The sequence below is a fragment of the Doryrhamphus excisus genome, linkage group LG2, assembly GCF_037039965.1.
Source record: "Doryrhamphus excisus strain RoL-2023G ecotype Guam linkage group LG2, RoL_Dexc_Guam_v1.1, whole genome shotgun sequence".
NCBI classification, from domain to species: Eukaryota; Metazoa; Chordata; class Actinopteri; order Syngnathiformes; family Syngnathidae; genus Doryrhamphus; species Doryrhamphus excisus.
Window position 1 is genome coordinate 20,145,987 of NC_136358.1, and position 17,966 is coordinate 20,163,952.

At 47.7% G+C, this 17,966-nt stretch overlaps 1 protein-coding gene across 13 annotated transcripts in view; it reads right to left on the bottom strand.

Moving 5' to 3' along the window:
• magi2a (membrane associated guanylate kinase, WW and PDZ domain containing 2a) overlaps positions 1 to 17,966 on the bottom strand; it is a 78,080-nt gene that overhangs the window by 22,350 nt on the left and 37,764 nt on the right. For 12 of the 13 annotated variants that reach the window (XM_078787771.1, XM_078787777.1, XM_078787773.1 and 9 more), the window contains 4 exons: positions 6,020 to 6,139; positions 4,724 to 4,939; positions 1,710 to 1,914; positions 1,233 to 1,312 (listed from right to left, as the gene is read on the bottom strand). In XM_078787771.1, coding sequence (XP_078643897.1) covers positions 1,233 to 1,312; positions 1,710 to 1,914; positions 4,724 to 4,939; positions 6,020 to 6,139 — 621 coding nt within the window. Of the gene's footprint in view, positions 1 to 1,232; positions 1,313 to 1,709; positions 1,915 to 4,723; positions 4,940 to 6,019; positions 6,140 to 8,443; positions 8,758 to 17,966 lie in introns of those variants that run through there. The other variant, XM_078787787.1, reaches the window with a different exon arrangement.

Below are 17,966 nucleotides of genomic sequence, written 5' to 3' on the forward strand. Positions count from 1 at the left end.
ACGTAAACATATGGAGGACTTTCGGAATGAGTCAAAAACATTAATAAATGATTGCCTGAAATTGACAATAGACGAACCAAAACTGATAACACGCATCTACAAAGCCCTCCTGCCAATGACTCCCTCTCCAGCTCATATACATAAGCATAAATGGGAGAAAGAACTTGGCGAATCGATTACAGATGATCTCTGGGATAGTGCACTTGAAAAAATTAATACATGCTCGCATAGTGCCAGACATTGCCTTATTCAATTTAAAATTATATACATGCTCCATTTCTCAAAGGTAAAACTACATAATATATACCCAGATGTCTCGCCTATCTGTGACAGGTGCAGATCTTCGAAGGCAACTCATCTTCATAGTTATGCACTCTGCCCCAGAATATACTCTTTTTGGTCTGGTGATTTTGATATAATGTCCAAGGTTTGGGGGATTGTGTTAAAGCCAGAGCCTCTGCTCATCATCCTTGGGGTTTCTGAATCCTTCCAAATGCTAAATGAGGCACAACAATGTTTCATTTCATATGGTCTCATTATAGCGAAAAAACTGATTTTAATGCTGTGGAAAAGTGTAAGTGTACCATCAACTAAGATGTGGCTAGAGGAGTTGACGAACACACTCCATCTGGAAAGAATAAGATATATCTTGAAAGACAGACTTCAACATTTTGAAACATCGTGGCAACCTTTTCTTCAATATCTGGTAAATACAAATCAAGCTCAATGATGAATGTAACATGCACTTCAAGATTCAAGTGAGGTTTTATATGGGTCCTCAATGGGGATAGGGGGTGGGTGGGCTGGCAACCTGCCTTGTTGTATTGATGTTATGTTTGTATATTATGTTTTGTGTTCTGAATTTGTATTTTGTATATTTGTGTTATAAAAAAGAGAAAAACCCAATAAACATACATGGGAAAAAAAAAACAGAACCTAATCAGCTGCGACCCTTCTGTGTACTTGATACACTGTCCTTGGGCCTGTGAACGCGCCACCAAAAACGCCATCAGTCACCATGATGTAAACAAAGGGAGAGGCTGCTGAAGGACACACCGTTTGACTCCCAGCAGAGGATAAAGAATTCTTTGTAAGCAGTGGGCGGCCTATCTGGACGGCAAGTCCATAAATAGGAAGTCCACGTCTCTCCTGTGTTACCAACGTTTGGATACGTCCCAATACGTTCCGACACGTCCTGATATGTCCCGATGACAGGCTGGGCAAACACTCACCGTCCTCTTTGCACTCCTCGGGCGGCTTGGCCTTCTTAGCGAGCCTCGGGTCCAACCAGGACGTGGTCTTGGTGTTGTGGCTGTCGAAAGGCGACAAAGAAACACAGCTTAGTGAGCACAGCAAGGAGAGGAAGGGAGGGAGGCAAGGATGGAGGAGAGACAGAGCAGCTTGGCGGATTCATTCATTCATTTATTTTCTACCGCATTTCCTCACAAGGGTCGCGGGGGGTGCTGGAGACTATCCCAGCTGTCTTCGGGCGAGAGGCGGGGTCCACCCTGGACTGGTGGCCAGCCAGCCAATCACAGGGCACATATAGACAAACAACCATTCACACTCACATTCATACCTATGGACAATTTGGAGTGGCCAATTAACCTAGCTGTGTAAAGGAACTTTGGACTCTCTTTCCTCAGAAAAATTGTTTATTTCTAGCCTTTTGGGGTCTTTATAACTGGGAAGTGTTGGGAGAAACTCACTCTATGAAGTAGACTTCTCCCTTCTCCGTGTACGCCATCTCCCAGTTGTCCGGCAGCGGCCCCAACTCGTCATTGGCCTCCAAGGTGGGGAGTATTTTCGGGGACTGCGTCGGGTCATCAGGAACCTCGGCGGGGACGTCGGCCATGTTGCCCGGCGGGGGCACGGCATCCCCCAAAGTGCTCTTGTCCTCATGTTCGCTGGACTCTGCGGTGACAAAGGAGGAGGATGATAAAACTTAAAAGGAGGCGAGGGAGGGAATCATCAGAAAAGGGGGAGAGGAAGCCGTCACCCGGGGGCGAGACGACGGCAGAGGGGTGGGGGGCGAGGTTGACAAGAGTGGAAGACGATACAGCAAGAGGAGCAGCCTGCCGTGGCCTACTTAGCTGGTGGGAACGTCACAGAGGAGAAGCCATGAAGAACCTCCACCCATAGAGAGCGTGTGTAGGCGGGGAGTGTGGGGGGTGGGGGGGGGTCGCTTTATGTCGGAATATGTGTGGACAAAAGTATTGGGACAGGTACGTGTCGAAAAGCTGGGCTACCTGCACACAGAAACTGCGCTTATCCCGATTATCCCGATTATCAGGCTCCTCTAATCCCGGATTACATTAGCCCAGCTTCCCGGGAAGAAATCTGATTGTCCCAAAAGGACGCGTGTGCTGTGAACCAGCATCACCTTTCCTGAATCCCGATGTGCGGACCCGTACTGAAATAACAATAGCGATGCCAAAGGGAGACAGTTATTCATATCCCAGTTTTACCACAACATCAACAACACCCGGAATGAGGGGTACTCATTCCCAAATTTGCCCCCACTGGCGACCCCAGTACAGCGGGTCGGGACCGGCGCCATAGCCGCCACCTGACAGAGGCAAGTATCGGCCGATACGGAGCTTTTTCCCTGATTTGTGTGACACTTTAGGGTGACAAATAAATACATCAATTACTTCCATTTATTCAGTACTTTATTCATCGTATATAAATAAAAAAATAAGTAAATAAAATAAAATTAAAAAATAAAATAAAATATAAATTAATAAAATATAAATTAATAAAATAAAAATAAATAAAATAAAAATAAATAAAAAAAACCTTAAACTATATTAGGAAAGCAAGAAGTGAACAAATGTAACAGTTACTGAATATAAAAGTACCAGATGGAGGGGTAGGATCTAATAAGCTTTGCTTCTTCCTACTCCTTTTGGACATGTGGAACTGTGAACTGATTATGTGATGCATTCAATTGCAATCTGCATGTTCAAATGAAATTAAACCATTACCATTACCATATCTACAATTCACTAATACTAATGAGTTGTTCATAATGAATGAATGCCTTCTATATTCATGCTAGGTCACATTTCTTATGGATAGCAGCTTGAATGTGACTCGGAATCATATGGTAAACCGGAGCGGTGCTACTATGTTCTACCATCAAGCAGCCTACCTTGTTTGAGGTCCTTGTGGTAAAACCAAAACCTCATCCTCTCGTCTGATAGTCAACACTCGCAACATAAAGCAACTTCAAGAAAAGCAAAAAGCAAAAAGAAGTCGCCGGACTGCTAATGCAGGCGAGCGAGACACAGAAAGCGAGAGAGATAGAGAGAGAGAGATTTGGACGTCTTGAGGGCATAAAACCAGCTTAGACAGTCACAGGACTCGAGCGTGGTGTTGGCTTTACAATCAGGAAAATCTAAGTCATAATGCCTCTTTTATGACGCTCCCTTCATGTGACCCGGGATGCTTTCAAGTGCAGATCAGACCGGGTAAAATCCATGCACGCTTCACCGTAGAAGTTATTGCAACATATTCTGGTGGCGCGACCACAGGGACGAGGACCAGACGGGGCTGGGGTCCCTGTGATGGACAGGTTGGACAGGCTAGCCTTCCAAGACCATCCATGGATCCTCACTTATCCTCACTAGGGTGGAGCCTATCCCAGCCGTTTTGGGTCGAGAATCCCATATGAATCCCACATGAATCCCATATGAATCCCACATGAATCCCATATGAATCCCATATGAATCCCACATGAATGCCATATGAATCCCATATGAATGCCACATGAATCCCATATGAATGCCACATGAATCCCATATGAATCCTACATGAATCCCATATGAATCCCACATGAATGCCATATGAATCCCATATGATTGCCACATGAATCCCATATGAATGCCACATGAATCCCATATGAATGCCACATGAATCCCATATGAATCCTACATGAATCCTACATGAATCCCATATGAATCCCTCATGAATCCCATATGAATCCCTCATGAATCCCACATGAATCCCATATGAATCCCACATGAATCCCACATGAATCCCACATGAATCCCACATGAATCCCACATGAATGCCAATTAACCTAGCATGTTTTTGGAATGTGGGAGTAAACCAGAGTACCCGGAGAAAACCCATGCATGCACAGGGAGAACATGCAAACTCCACACAGAGATGGCCGAGGTTGGAATTGAACCCTGGTCTCCTAGCGGTGAGGTCTGCGCGCTAACCACTTGTCCGCCATGCAGGCTGGTTGGTGGATTCTTAACTGAAAATAATTCCATTAAAACGCTCCATGCAAACTCCATACAGATGATGGCCGAGGGATTCCCATCTCAGGTTTTCCCATCTCCTGACTGAGTAGCCTACATACTAAACACTTTCTCCACCGTGCAGAAAAGTCAGATTTGATATTTGATGGCTGTTTCTTTTCTTGTTTTGTCACTTTTTTGCTCGATGTAAACATCCATCCATCCACTGTCTATACCACTTATCCTTATTAGGGTCGGGGCCCCCCCCCGCCCCCTTTCACACCACAGTATCTCCACCCATATTCGTGTACGCAATTAAAAGCGCTAATCTGCTCCTGTCCTTGTTGCCAAGCAACCGCTCGGGCGGCTCAAACGCGCCACGACCCCGGTTTACGACCCCGGACGAGCCCAGCTGTCGCCAAACCAAACCACCGGGACCCTCTTCCGCACCGCCCCCGCCTGTCGGGTCTGACCTGGCGTGAGGGTGACCCCGTTGCCATTGACGACGGGCCTCTCCTCCTCCTCGTCCTCCGGTGGCTCGATGCTGGCTTTCTCCATGTCGCTGACCGACTTGTTGCGCTTGCGCTTGCCCTCGGAGCTGGGTCTGGCGCCCGGCAGCAGCTGCTCCGTTACATTTAGCGGTGGAGCGCTGGGCTCGGCGGGGGGCTTGGGAGTGCCGTAAAAGTTATCTGGAACAAAGAGGAGGACACACTTATGTAAGTGCTTATGTTTCTACATGTGCTATCATACAGGAACGGACATGGCTGTTCCATTGACTGCAGTGTCTCCCGTACACTCCTTTATTTGGGCTGGCCCGCCACAGATCAAGTAGGGGTCCAGGAATCATTGTGAAAGTTTGTTTTTTTTAATCACTCGTTTTGTTTTTTTAAATCTCATCACATGAAAAAAAAATGTCATTCCGTGTGGAAGTGGTACAGTTTTGATAAATTGGAGAGGCTAACACATTAGCTCTCTAGCTTGCTATGCTAGCAGCAGCCGCCTGTTATGTCTCTGCAGTGATCACATAGCAAAATAATGTGATGCCAGTAAAAAATCATAGGAGTTGTCGGGCAGTTTTTGTCAAATTGTGGGGCGGGCCCCCCCGGGGCACTGTCGGGGGGGCACTGCAATGACTCCTGAATACATTTGTATACTCTGTATCTGAAATATTTGAACATGATTGAGTCCTGTTCCTCATGCGTCCATCATGGGCGATTCAGCTGGGGGACAGGATTAGCTCATTAAGCACAACAAAAACTTTATTCGTATTTTCAATGGCCAAGCCTGTTCAGAATAAACAAAACAAAACAAAACAAAACAAAAGACTTTCTTAAGTTTTCCTTCTGAGCGCCAATAAACGTCCCACCTGCATTTGGTAATCACTGCACGGACGCGGCGTGGACGCACTTTGTGTTATCATCATCACGGCAGGGGGTCCCCGGGGGGTCGGTTGAAGCGGGGCCAAGAGAGGAATTTTTTGGAGTGTGCCCACAAGTGGATGGAGAGGAAGTGTTGGCCGTGATTACACACTGAAGACGCGTGGGCGTCTATCTGGAGGACGTGTCCCGCTCTCGGGGGCCTCCATGAGTGATGACATTTCTCACGGATGGAGGAAGCGTGAAGCGATGGACGCTCGCTTTGACTGACGGGTCTTTGCAAGGTTACCACGCATACGCAAAAAGAGTAAAGAGAGTAGAGAGTAAAAAGAGTAAAGTAACCAAAATCCCCAATAAGAGGGTTTGCGGAGCGTGACCGGAGTCCGTCCTTACCTTCATAGGTTCCGCTCTCGAGCAAGGCGCCGCTTTTTTCCAATTCCAGAAACCGCTCAACGCTCACAAAATTATAATCCACCCCCGGGACCTCTCCTTCCTTGGGCGGCCTGGTGGTGCCTGTGGGTGACAAACCAAAGGAGGCCCTAAGACCTCATCACTGCAGACGGGGATCACGTGATCACGCGTTCACAGCTCCGTGGCATCGACTACACCGGAGGCTGACCCATAATGTCAGGGGGCCCCGCGCGCACCGATGGGATCACCCAAGGGTGGGGCCCGACCAGGACACAGAAACACCAGGAAAGTTTGTTGTTTGTGGTTTTGGATGAAGTTTAGGAGCTCCCCACGGTGCTATTGAACACTTGGTTGTCATGGCTGCTCAGTCACGCACATCAAAGCAACTCTTCTACTTTGTGGAAAACAAACCGATGGTGAGGCAGGACCCCCCCCCCCACGCTGTCCTCTGTTGACCTGTTGACCTGACCTTCCTTGATGAGACAATCAATTGCTAAACACAGGAACTTTATAAACACTCTAATTAGTCTTGTTAAAGCCATTCCCGCTGAAGAAACCACAACGTGTTAGCTATCAGTTAGGCAAGTCTTAGAATCTTCTTCACCTTGAAGATTCCTCCCGGGGTCCAAGGAGGATGGTCCATGGATGTATGTATGGATGGTAGATGGATGTATGGAAGATGGATGTATGGATGGTAGATTGATGTATGTAAGGTGGATGTAGGTATGAATGGATGATAGATGGATGCATGTATGGTAGATGTGTGTAAGGATGGTAGATGTACAGTAGATGGATGTATGGATGGTAGATGTATGGTCGATGTATGAATGGATGGTGGATGGATGCATGTAAGGTAGATGTAAGGATGGTAGATGTACGGTAGATGGATGTATGGATGGTAGATGGATGTATGCATGATAGATGTAGGAATGGATGGTAGATATATGCATGTATGGTTGATGTTTGGTAGATGTATGTAAGGATGGTAGATGTATGTAAGGATGGTAGATGTATGCATGTATGGTAGATGTATGCAAGGATGGTAGATGTATGCAAGGATGGTAGATGTATGTAAGTATGGTAGATGTATGTAAGGATGGTAGATGTATGCATGTATGCTAGATGTATGTAAGGATGGCAGATGTATGCAAGGATGGTAGATGTATATAATGTATATAAGGATGGTAGATGTACAGTAGATGTATGCATGTATGGTAGATGTATGTAAGGGTGGTAGCTGTATGGTAGATGGATGTATAGATGGTAGATGTATGTATGTATGTATGTATGAATGGATGTGTTGTGGCCATTGATGCAAATGAGTCATGTAGATTTCAGTCCTGTGGTTGAGGTGGTAGATGTTCCTGACTGCTGTGCCCCCCCCTTAGCCTTTTTATCTCCCAATAGATGTTGGATTTTTTTTTATTACTCAACTCTATTTTTCTTCACTGTAAAGCATATTTGAGTATTATTATTATTAATTGTGTAGGCTAGGACGGAGGAAGGATGATTGTGATGTCGAGGAGGCGTCGCTAAGCCACGTGTGTCGAGCGTCAGCAGGGCGTATTGTACGCCACATTAGCCAATTAGGAAGCGAGGGGCAGCCCTAATGCCCTTAATGCCCCGGCATTAGTGGGACGGATTAGCTCGCCATTCAGCCCCTCGCCCGTCGTCTGCGGACAAACGGCGGCCACAGAGGATAACGCTTCGCCACCAAAAGTTGCTTTCCTTGCACTTTTAGCTGAACGCTTCATCATAGATTTGCCTGGCGATACGGAGCGGGGACTCAAACGGCTGCAATCATTTGTCATTTATGCTTGCTGTGACCTGCGTCCTTGCAAACATGGCCGACTTTTTTTTAATGTCGGAGCCTACACCAGCGGCCTTTGGGCGACCCCAACGCCACATTCAATCCACGGAACTACCAGGCATGTTTGTGGAATAGTGGGAGGAAAGCACCGCCATCTTCCAGACCTCATACTAAACCCTGGTCGCCATGGTTACGGGTATTATGGGATAACTATTCCATCATAGCTTGACCCTATTCTCTTGTTTGGCTCCCCCCAATAAAATGATTTGTCCATTGTCGCGCGCTGCAAACGGCCCCCGAGCCGTACTTTGCCAGCCCCGCTGGATGAAAACGCTTGACACTCATGACAGGAAGTGGCAACAGCATGGCGAAGAAACGAGCACAGCAGGAGTCCTATCATCAACTAATGTCAACATTTTTTAATCCTGCTTCCGCTTGCTAAACGCTCTCCCGGGTGCTAAAACATTTAGCATGCTAGCGTGTGGCTTGTCAGCTCACGTTAGCCAAAACACCCGGCGTGGTAAAAGTTCAAATCCACGTCACAGGGGGGGCGAGAAGAAGGAAGAGACGATAAAGGACATGATGAGAAGACGTACCGGAATGTCATCAGCAGCATCCTTCCAAGTAAGGAATCAGGGAAAAGTTCTCCCGTCGACCCCAAAGTCTCCTGAGACCGGTATTCCTTCTTTTCTCTGCTTTTCAATTCCAGTGAATCAACAGATTCCCTGCGGACATTTCATAGGAACTCTCCCAGACAGGAGTCCCGCGGTGGAAGAAGAGCAGCTGATGTCATCTGTTTGGATGGCGTTTTAGGCGTCCATGGTGGGCCGCTGCGTCAGCCTAATCCCTCCACCGGGGGCTCCGGAAACACAATGACACCAACTGTCTGTCGCCTCCATTCAGCCCCGACGCCCCGTCATGGCTGCCCCGCATCTCCACCACGCCGGATGGACGAGTCGATACCGGCGTCTCCTGCTGATGGCGCTCTCCGGATCAGGCTGGGATTTCAAGGAGTGGGTCAAAGAGACAGGAATAATCTTTGCCCAGCAAACCGGCGGTAATCATCTCATGCCCAGACCTTGTGACTTTTTAATACCAAAGGCTAAGCTATCTCCTTCTGACCCTTTGCTGCAATTAAACCTGTCTGTCCTTGCGTGGCGTGGGGTGGCGTGCCTGGCGGCTATGCAAGCGCTCCCTCATCTTCATCAAAACATCAGAATGCCAAACACTACCATGTCTACTTCATGTGGTTAGTACCCTCCTGGAAGTATGTGACCAAAGGTACCTGATAACTGAACACCATGACATGACTTCTAGTACAGAGGGGGAGCAGCCACCTGCCGTAGCCCAGCAAGGTGCACTGTATTCGGGCACACGCTCCGAGCAGCCACTGGAGCTCTCCAGCAAACATCAAGGGGAGGTATGACGGGCTGTTAACATCACAGTCAGGGGGGAAGGAGCACTTGATTTGCAGCGTTTTTATTCATGATCCGTGCAGACATATCGGTATGACATCATAACGCCGTGCTTTAAGTTACTTCATGTTTCTAGTGTCTTATTTTTTTTTGTTTTCATAATGTTATGACTTTATTAGCATAATATTTAGACTTTATTCCCTCAAGATAATATTCCAACATTATAATATTTTTTCTTCCATATTTCAATGTTATGTTGCTGAAATTTTTGTCTCATTATGCTAATATGAGTGCAAAGGTGAATATAGGGTTGTTATTTCAGGTCTAGAGGGCTCTAATGTTAAAAGAGTATTTAGAAGATTGTAAACAAGCTGTCTATGGCTAATATGTATGTCTTATTTTCTCTATGAGGCCTACTGTATTGGCTAATATGAGTGCTAAGGTGAACATAGGGGTGTTATTTCAGGTCTAGAGGGCTCTAATTTTAAAAGAGTATTTAGAAGATTGTAAACAAGCCGTCTGTGGCTAATATGTACGTCTTATTTTCTCTATGATGCCTACTCTATTGGCTGATATGAGTGCAAATGTGAATATAGGGGTGTTATTTCAGGTCTAGAGGGCTCTAATCATGTCAAAGTTGGTAGACAGGTTTTCTATGCTCCGTCTAGCAAGACATTCCACCCCTACTTTGCTGAAATGTACTCATCCAATGAGGGAGGATTAGCATAACTGGCGTGGTCATGGAGTGGAATGGATTCACCATGCTAGCCACTAATGTGATGAGGCTAAAACATGAAGGCATGTCAGAGATTACGTACAAACCAGGGACACCCAAGGGAGAAGTCTCCCCTCACGGTCAAAATGCAGGATCATTGTCTCGTGTAGATGTAAGAGCAGATGATGGATCAGCCCCCCCGTCTCCCGGAGAAAGGACAAGCGGGAATTGTCAGCGACTGCTGTGACACTTCATAGCTCAGCCGCCCTGAAAAGAGCGAGATGTGTTTACTCCAGAAAGTGGATTTGTGACGGGGTCCATCATGAAGACGGATCAGCCTGCCCTTAAAGATGACCGCCAGAGGAAAGGCGGCAGAGGCGCTTCCAGCGGAGACACCCCCCCCCCCCGTTGACTTTCATGTAAGGTTAGAATGTAAAGCATAAAACACAAGGCGGCGTGAAATCACCTGCGCCGCCATCTGCCTGCCGCTTAATTAAATACACTTGATTACTTCCAAAATATGCCGGCGCCACCGCAGATTCCGTTTTGATGAAGAGCGTTTGCCAAAATGACGCACGCGAGGAAATAAAATAAAAAGGCGGTCCATTCATCACTTTGGTATGTTAACCTTTCTACCTCGCCCCACCTGCTGGAAAGCTCATCTGCCGCCTTCAATTAGCGCTAATGGCGCCTGAACGCAGCAACGCTCCCAGGCCGGCCAGCAGGGTGAATACTTCGAAAGGTCACGTGTGTGTGTGTGTGTGTGTGCGTGTGCGTGTGCGTGTGTGTGTGCAACCTCAGCCCCCATTTGAAAGTTCAGCCATCAGTGGTAATATGCAAGACATCACAGGTAAACACATCACAGACCTTCATTTCCTTCAAAATAAAATACTCCACTCTCCGCTCCCGTACGTGCTGCATCACCTCCTAACCCCCCCCCCCACCTCCCCTCCACCGCTCATCCCAGCGCCTGCTGCAGCCATCTTTCTCCTCCATGATGCTTGACTGACTCGCCAAACAAATGTAACTTTCATTGAACTTTAACTTGAAAAATGACTTCACTTCAAATTTCATTTTGGAGCTTCTTAAACACTATTTCAGTTTCAAATACTTTATATTATATATCAGGGGTCGGGAACCTTTTTGGCTAAGAGAGCCATGAAGGCCAGATATTTTAAAATGTGTATCTGTGAGAGCCATATACATTTTTTTAAACATTGAATGCAATAAAATGTGTGCATTTTTATGTAAAACCAACAGTTTTAGATATAATGGGCTCTAATTACGTAGACCAGGCACACTACTCCACACCAATGGGGTGTGGCCAGCACACTTTCGTGAGCAGCGCAGTGTCTAATAATAAATCAAATACTTGTTGCCATTAATACAACTTCTGCTGCTGCATAGTTTTGCACCGTACTCTGTAGACGTATTTCATTCTTTTGTCCATCTTCGTCAGAAGGCTTGGTTCTGCAGCTTTAGCTATTTGACTAAAGGAGGAAAGTTTACATTTACATGTTTTTTTGACATCTCAATGACCGAGGTAGACTACAGCATTACACAGTAATAATCAAGTTTTGGTGTTTGACCTGGAAAATATCATCAGGAAAGATGGATATGGTTGGCCGTATTTCAGCAGAATATAGATGGATGAATTAAAATGCATAAGAAAGTTGTTGATTTTGAATATTATTTTTAATGCAAACACATTAATGTCATTTCTGTGATGGTTTACTTTAAAATGTTAGCAAAAATACATTTTTATTGTGGTAAGAAATGCTTGAGAGCCAGATACAGTCATCAAAAGAGCCCTACCTGGCTCCCGAGCCATAGGTTCCCTACCTCTGTTATATATGTTATATATTTATATTACATATATTTATTATTATCTGCTCCTTTTCTCCTTCACTGCCTTCATCCATGTAGCATTTTACTTTGAAAATCTTGCATTTTCATCCGATGGTGTGCTTCAGAAAGTGTGTGTCGGTATCGTGTGGGAGTGCAAGGTCCAGAGTGAAGAAGCACTCGTGCTTCATCTCCACCGACGAGCGCAATGCAGCGTTTTTTTGCTAACGAGGGATTACATCGGCGAGTACTGAGAACGAGGAAGCGTGTTTGTTACATTACAATCCCCATTGAAATCCCAGAGTGTGTATGTGTGTGTGTGTGGGGGCGGGGTAACCGTGCAGCCCCCCCGCTCGGCTTAGTGTTCACCTATCTGGCGTCGCCCCAGTGAGAAGCCGAACGAAGCCACTTATCGCCGACCCTCAGAGCGCCGCATCCTTCAACGACAACGAGAGGGAAAAAAGGGAAAAAGCAACTAAAGCCGCTGTTGGAAAATATTCTCGCTGATGCTCATTGGCTGTCAGGGCTTGATAATCCCTGGAATATTCACGTCTTCCAGCCATGACCTGCTGGAATTGGATGAAGTCAAAAACAGGCGGAAATTAGCATTAGCATTAGCTAATGGCAAGGTACGATGTGCGGAGACTGCAGAAGAAGACACACGGCCACTCCTCACTTTTCATTTCATCAGCCAATAGTGGGGCCGCACGAGTGCTGCCAATACCGGCATCGAGAAAAACTAATTCTACGTCAACACAGCCATCATTGCCTCATATCTGGCAACACAAGAGTAGCGAGATAACTGCTAATGTTAAGCATGGTGCTGGTGGCAGCAACATGGTGAGGGGCTGCACGAGTGCCGCCGACACCAGCATTGATGAACAGAATGAATTCAACACACAGCCACACAGTCATTATTGTACCTAGTAGCAACAAGGTTAGGGGCTGCACAAGTGCTACCAATACAGCATTGATGAAAAAAATGAAGTCAACACACAGCCACGCGGTCATTATTGTACCTGGTAGCAACATGGTTAGGGGCTGCACGACTGCTGCCAATACAGCATTGATGAACAGAATGAAGTCAACACACAGCCACACAGTCATTATTGTACCTGGTAGCAACATGGTTTGGGGCTGTACGAGTGCTGCCTATACAGCATTGATGAAAAGAATGAAGTCAACACACAGCCACGCGGTCATTACTGTACCTGGTACCAACATGAGTAGCACGAGTGCTGCCGACATCAGCATTGATTAACAGAATAAATTCAACACACAGCCACATGGTCATTACTGTAACTGGTAGCAACAAGGTTTGGAACTGCACGAGTGCCACCGACACCGGCAGTGATGAACAGAATGAATTCAACACACGGTCATTACTGTACCTGGTAGCAACATGGTTCGGAGCTGCACGAGTGCTGCCGACACCAGCATTGAGAAAACATGAATTCTGTGTCAACACACGGCCATTATTATCTAAATATGGATGCATAAATATTAGGGTGGCCCTTATTTTCGAAAGTTTGAAAATTCAGTCTCCAAACCCGGATTCTTGTTCCACTCCATGAGAAAACCACGCGAGTAATTTTTTTTTTTTAATCGAATAATATTTACCCGGTGCTCAACGACCTTAAAGTTTTACTATATAAGATCATTTTCACGTTCAACGATACAGGGGTTTTGTCGGTGACAAATGCCGCGGCTCTGTTCTCAGGTGCTCTCGTTGGTGGACTATGGACCAAGGACTGTGTGTGGCAACTCTCGTCTAGTGCTCCTTTTCCTCTGTCTAGGATTTGTCTAGTGCTTGGCAGTACTTTTTCAACGTGTTTGCATGTTTCTGGAGTGCGTTCTGATTGAGAAGGAATTCCTTCTCAAGCGTTCAAGCGTTTCCAGGAGAGGTGGCCCTTCATCAACCAAGGCGAGTTCCAGCCGATCGAGGATGGAGCAGGAGAGGTCGACATCGAGTGGTTCCTTCAGGCCCTGAAAGAGCGGACAGACCTTCGGGACGACTACCGGGAACTTCTGGAACTAACCGTCATCTTTCTCGGCGGCGTACCTCCCCGCGGAATCCGCTTCCGTGCCCCTGGCCCCATGCACCACGCTCGGAGGATGAGCAAGGTGCTGTACTCGCTCAAGGTGTGGCTGTTCAGGGGACAGTTCAAACTGACGCCGAAGGAGGAGCGCGGACTGTTGAGGGTGGCCATGTTCTCCGCCCGCCTCTACAGCAAAGCCTGGACGCAATCCCCACTTGCTGTCGCGGCTCCGCTCAACGATCTTCAGCTGCTTCAGGCACTGGACGGGTACGAGGACGCGGAGGTCTCCAAGGCCGCGACAAACAAGCTCCTCGGCCACCTCTGGTACCTCTCGGAAGAGCTGGTAGCCCTGGCGTTCTTCGATGACCGGGTTTCATCAGAAACAAAGAAGAAGATGGTAGCGGCGATTGAGGAGAAGGATGGCAACGACACAGCCCAGAAGCGAGTGACCATTCCCGCTTCAGCGATCAGCGGCTGCAGCCTTGAGGACTTCGTGACCTCCAATACGTCCTCGTTCTTCGACAAGATGTCCATCGACAAGGGATTCCTGGCGTTGGAACCGGCAGACTGGAAGAAGGATGAGGCGTACGGCAAGGCGTGCAAAGCGCTGGGGAAGCTGTCGGTCACCAATGACCACGCGGAACGAGGCGTCGCCCTGATTCAGGAATATAACCGGCTCCTGACGAAGGACGAAGAACAACTGCAGTTCCTCGTCCAGGTCGTCGCGGACCATCGGCGCCAGTTCCCGGACACCAGGAAGGGAACGCTTGCACGGACCGGGCGACAATGAGTGGCTAGCAGCCACATAACCCCCGCCAGGAGAGGAAAGCGGCTAATACTCCCACGAGAGCAACGTGGGAGGGGGACCCGGAGTGCTTGTGACTAGCGTTCGCTGAGTAAAATTTCAGAGTTGTTGAGCACCGGTTAAATATATTCCGATTTCAACGAAACTTTGCACAGCACGTTTCTGGGTCAAAAGGAACAAGAATCCGGGTTTGGAGCATAGACATTATTCGTTTGAAATTTCACCCCCTTACAGAGGGCCACCCTAATAAATATGTATGTATGTATATACATATAAGATAACTGCCTACATCAAGCATGGCGATGGCGGTAGCGGACCCAGACAGGCGGACATGGAAGTCGAAGGCCTCCAGAGGTCCCACCCGTCGGCCTCTAGTAGACGCCGCCACGGTGGGGATCTCATCATTGTCAAAGAGGAAGACGCTAGCGACTTATGTATATTCAGACTTTGGAAAAGTTTGCCAAGTCGGGGGAAATAAGCGCATGAAAGCTGGTGTTAGACTCTTCACGCTTGACGAGTCCAGCCTCTCTTGTTGTCGCTACTTAGCGGCAACGTGGGCATCCACGCCTGAAGGAGCCCACTTTACATGCCCTTAAAGGGTCTGCCTTTACCTCCAAAACCGGACTGTTGGCAGAGTCCACGTTTACAAAGGGGGGGCGTCCCATTACGTGCATTATCTGCTTCATTTGATCTGTTTTCATATCTTCAGAAGGCAGAGAAAAGAGAAAGTCTGTGATGATGGACGCTCTTCAGCCTCTTGAGCGCGTCCGTTTCCTGCCGGCCATAAAGTGGACGTGACATCACATCATCAACGAAAGCAGGACTTGTCTGATGGCAACAAGGAGGGACAAAGGAGCCCGGTGTTGACCTTGGAAGGAATTATGTACATAACGAGCGGGAGATTTAACGACCTTGCTGCGCATACTGATGCTGAAATTCCATTTGCACGGCGCCGTGAGGAGAGATGGCGTGGGATGGCTTTTAAACGTGTCCTGACATTTGGATTTGTTCAGTCGGCGAACGGCACGCTGAATGAAAAGGTGAAAGGACGCTCAGGTGAGTATATCTTTGTTTATATGATGCCCCCCCCCCATTTCCGCTACCAACGAGCACTCGGACGCCGGCGGACAAGAAGAACAACGTCAGGTTCAAGGTCACGCCTGCAACGCCGAGCCCAGACGCCGTTGTCCCCTCTCGTCCCGGCGATGGAAGCTAATTCGCTAATGTGACTTGTCTCGCCCCCCGGGGGCCATTTTTGCTCTTTTAAGCACAGTGATTGCCAGCCAGAGCATCAAAGACGGCCCATCAAGACATTTAAAGTGCGCTGCCCCCTCCCCCCTCACCTGACTTCCATCATGTCACCATCCTTAAGTCAGACATCACCGCAAGTCTTCTTCTAAAGATACACAAACAGGTTAAAAAAAAGGGGCATAAATAAATAAATAAATAAATGTGTGTATGTGATAAATGTATTATTATTTTGGTATAAAACTCCTAGCTAGTCGCTAGTCGCTAGCCGGATCGTCGCTAACCGGCTTGTCGCTAGCCGGATCGTCGCTAACCGGCTTGTCGCTAGCTAGGAAGTACGACCTTTCATGACATCATCATCTCCACCCCGCCTCTCCGCCGGGATAGGCTCCAGCATGCCCCCGCCCTGAGCAGCGTGGGGGCCGTGAAAGGGATGGAATGTTCCGGGAATGAGGTTGGGATGCTTGTCGGCTTGGAAGACGAGCCATTCCAGAGATAGGGCACATGTGAGTGCTAATAAACATGTGGGTGTCACTGGCATCCTGGGGGCGCCACACCAGGGCCACTTGACTTGACTCAAGCCGTCTCATCATAAAGACTCCAACCCCCTCCCCCCCTGTAGCCCCCGAGCAGCCGTCTGAGAAAGTCCAGATGCCTTCATGTGGCACTTAGATGTTTGGCATCAAGAGGCATGCGGCGTGGTGGCGCTAACTGTTGATTTGACACACGACTGTTGGCACAGCCGCCGGGCCCTTTGGCGGGAAAACAGGCCACATGTCAGCGCTTCACGCCGTGCTCACGCTGGCACAAACAGGTAATGGTGAATCACCGCGTATCCACGGGCGATATGTCTGCACTGACGCACTTCAACCCAGACGGAGGACGTGGGAGGCCACACCGGGGGCCCTCTTTGGAGTGGGTGGACGACGGGCTACCAGGGGAGCGCGTGACACAGTCATTGTTGGATCTTAAGGATGTTAAAAGGAGAAATGGGAATCAGACAAAAACGATATTTATTGCAAACAAGCATGAAAGCATGAATCAGCCGTTCATCAAATGTTGAAGAGAAAAACCCTGAAGTAGAAATAAAATGAGTGCTGATCGTCATCATATTGACCCACATGCCACCAAACAGGCGGACCTTGGCAGGAAGTGAAGGCAAGCGTGTAACGACTTAGCACGCTAGTATGCTAGCTCCAACGTCAACGGCTCAATGACTCAATTATTTACAAGCACGCTGTGCTTTTATGCTTTTGGGCTCATTGATGATTCCCTTTCAACTACCAAGCAAAATAACTCCACTCAGCTATGGACATCAGCTATGGCCATCAGCTATGGACATCTGCTGCCATGAAGCAATAGAAATATCTTGATGAGTGGAAGGAGATAACGACAAAAGCAGGAAAGATTAGGGAAAATGTAGACGCAAATAGCACTCAGTTCTTCTCAATGGATGGATGATGGATGGAGGATGGATGGATGATGGATGGATGGAAAGAAGGAAGAATGAATGGCTGGATGATTGATGGATGGATGGAAGGATGATGGATGGATGGATGAAGAAAGGATGATGGATGGATGGATGGATGGATGGCTGGATGATTGTTGGTTGGATGGAAGGATTATGGATGGACGGATGATGGATGGGTGTATGGATGAATGGTGGATGGATGGTTGGATGGACAGATGGAATGGATGGATGGCTGATGGGTGGATGGATGGAAGGATGGGTGGGTGGAATGATGGATGGGTGGGTGGATGGATGATGGATGGGTGGAAGGATGATAGATGGATGGAAGGATGATGGGTGGGTGGATGGATGGAAGGAAGAATGGCTGGAAGAATGTATGACAGATGGATGGATGGAAGGTATGAATAGCAAAGGTTCTTTCTGCTATTTGATCGTTTGGGTTGCTTAGCCTGACAAAGACCAAGTCCAGATCCAAGCCACGAGTCCAGTCTACATGAGGTTTAGGAGCTTTTGTAAGCGTCTCCTTCATGGCTACACAAGAATCATTTGACTCTTTTTTTCTAAAATGGAATATGCTCCTA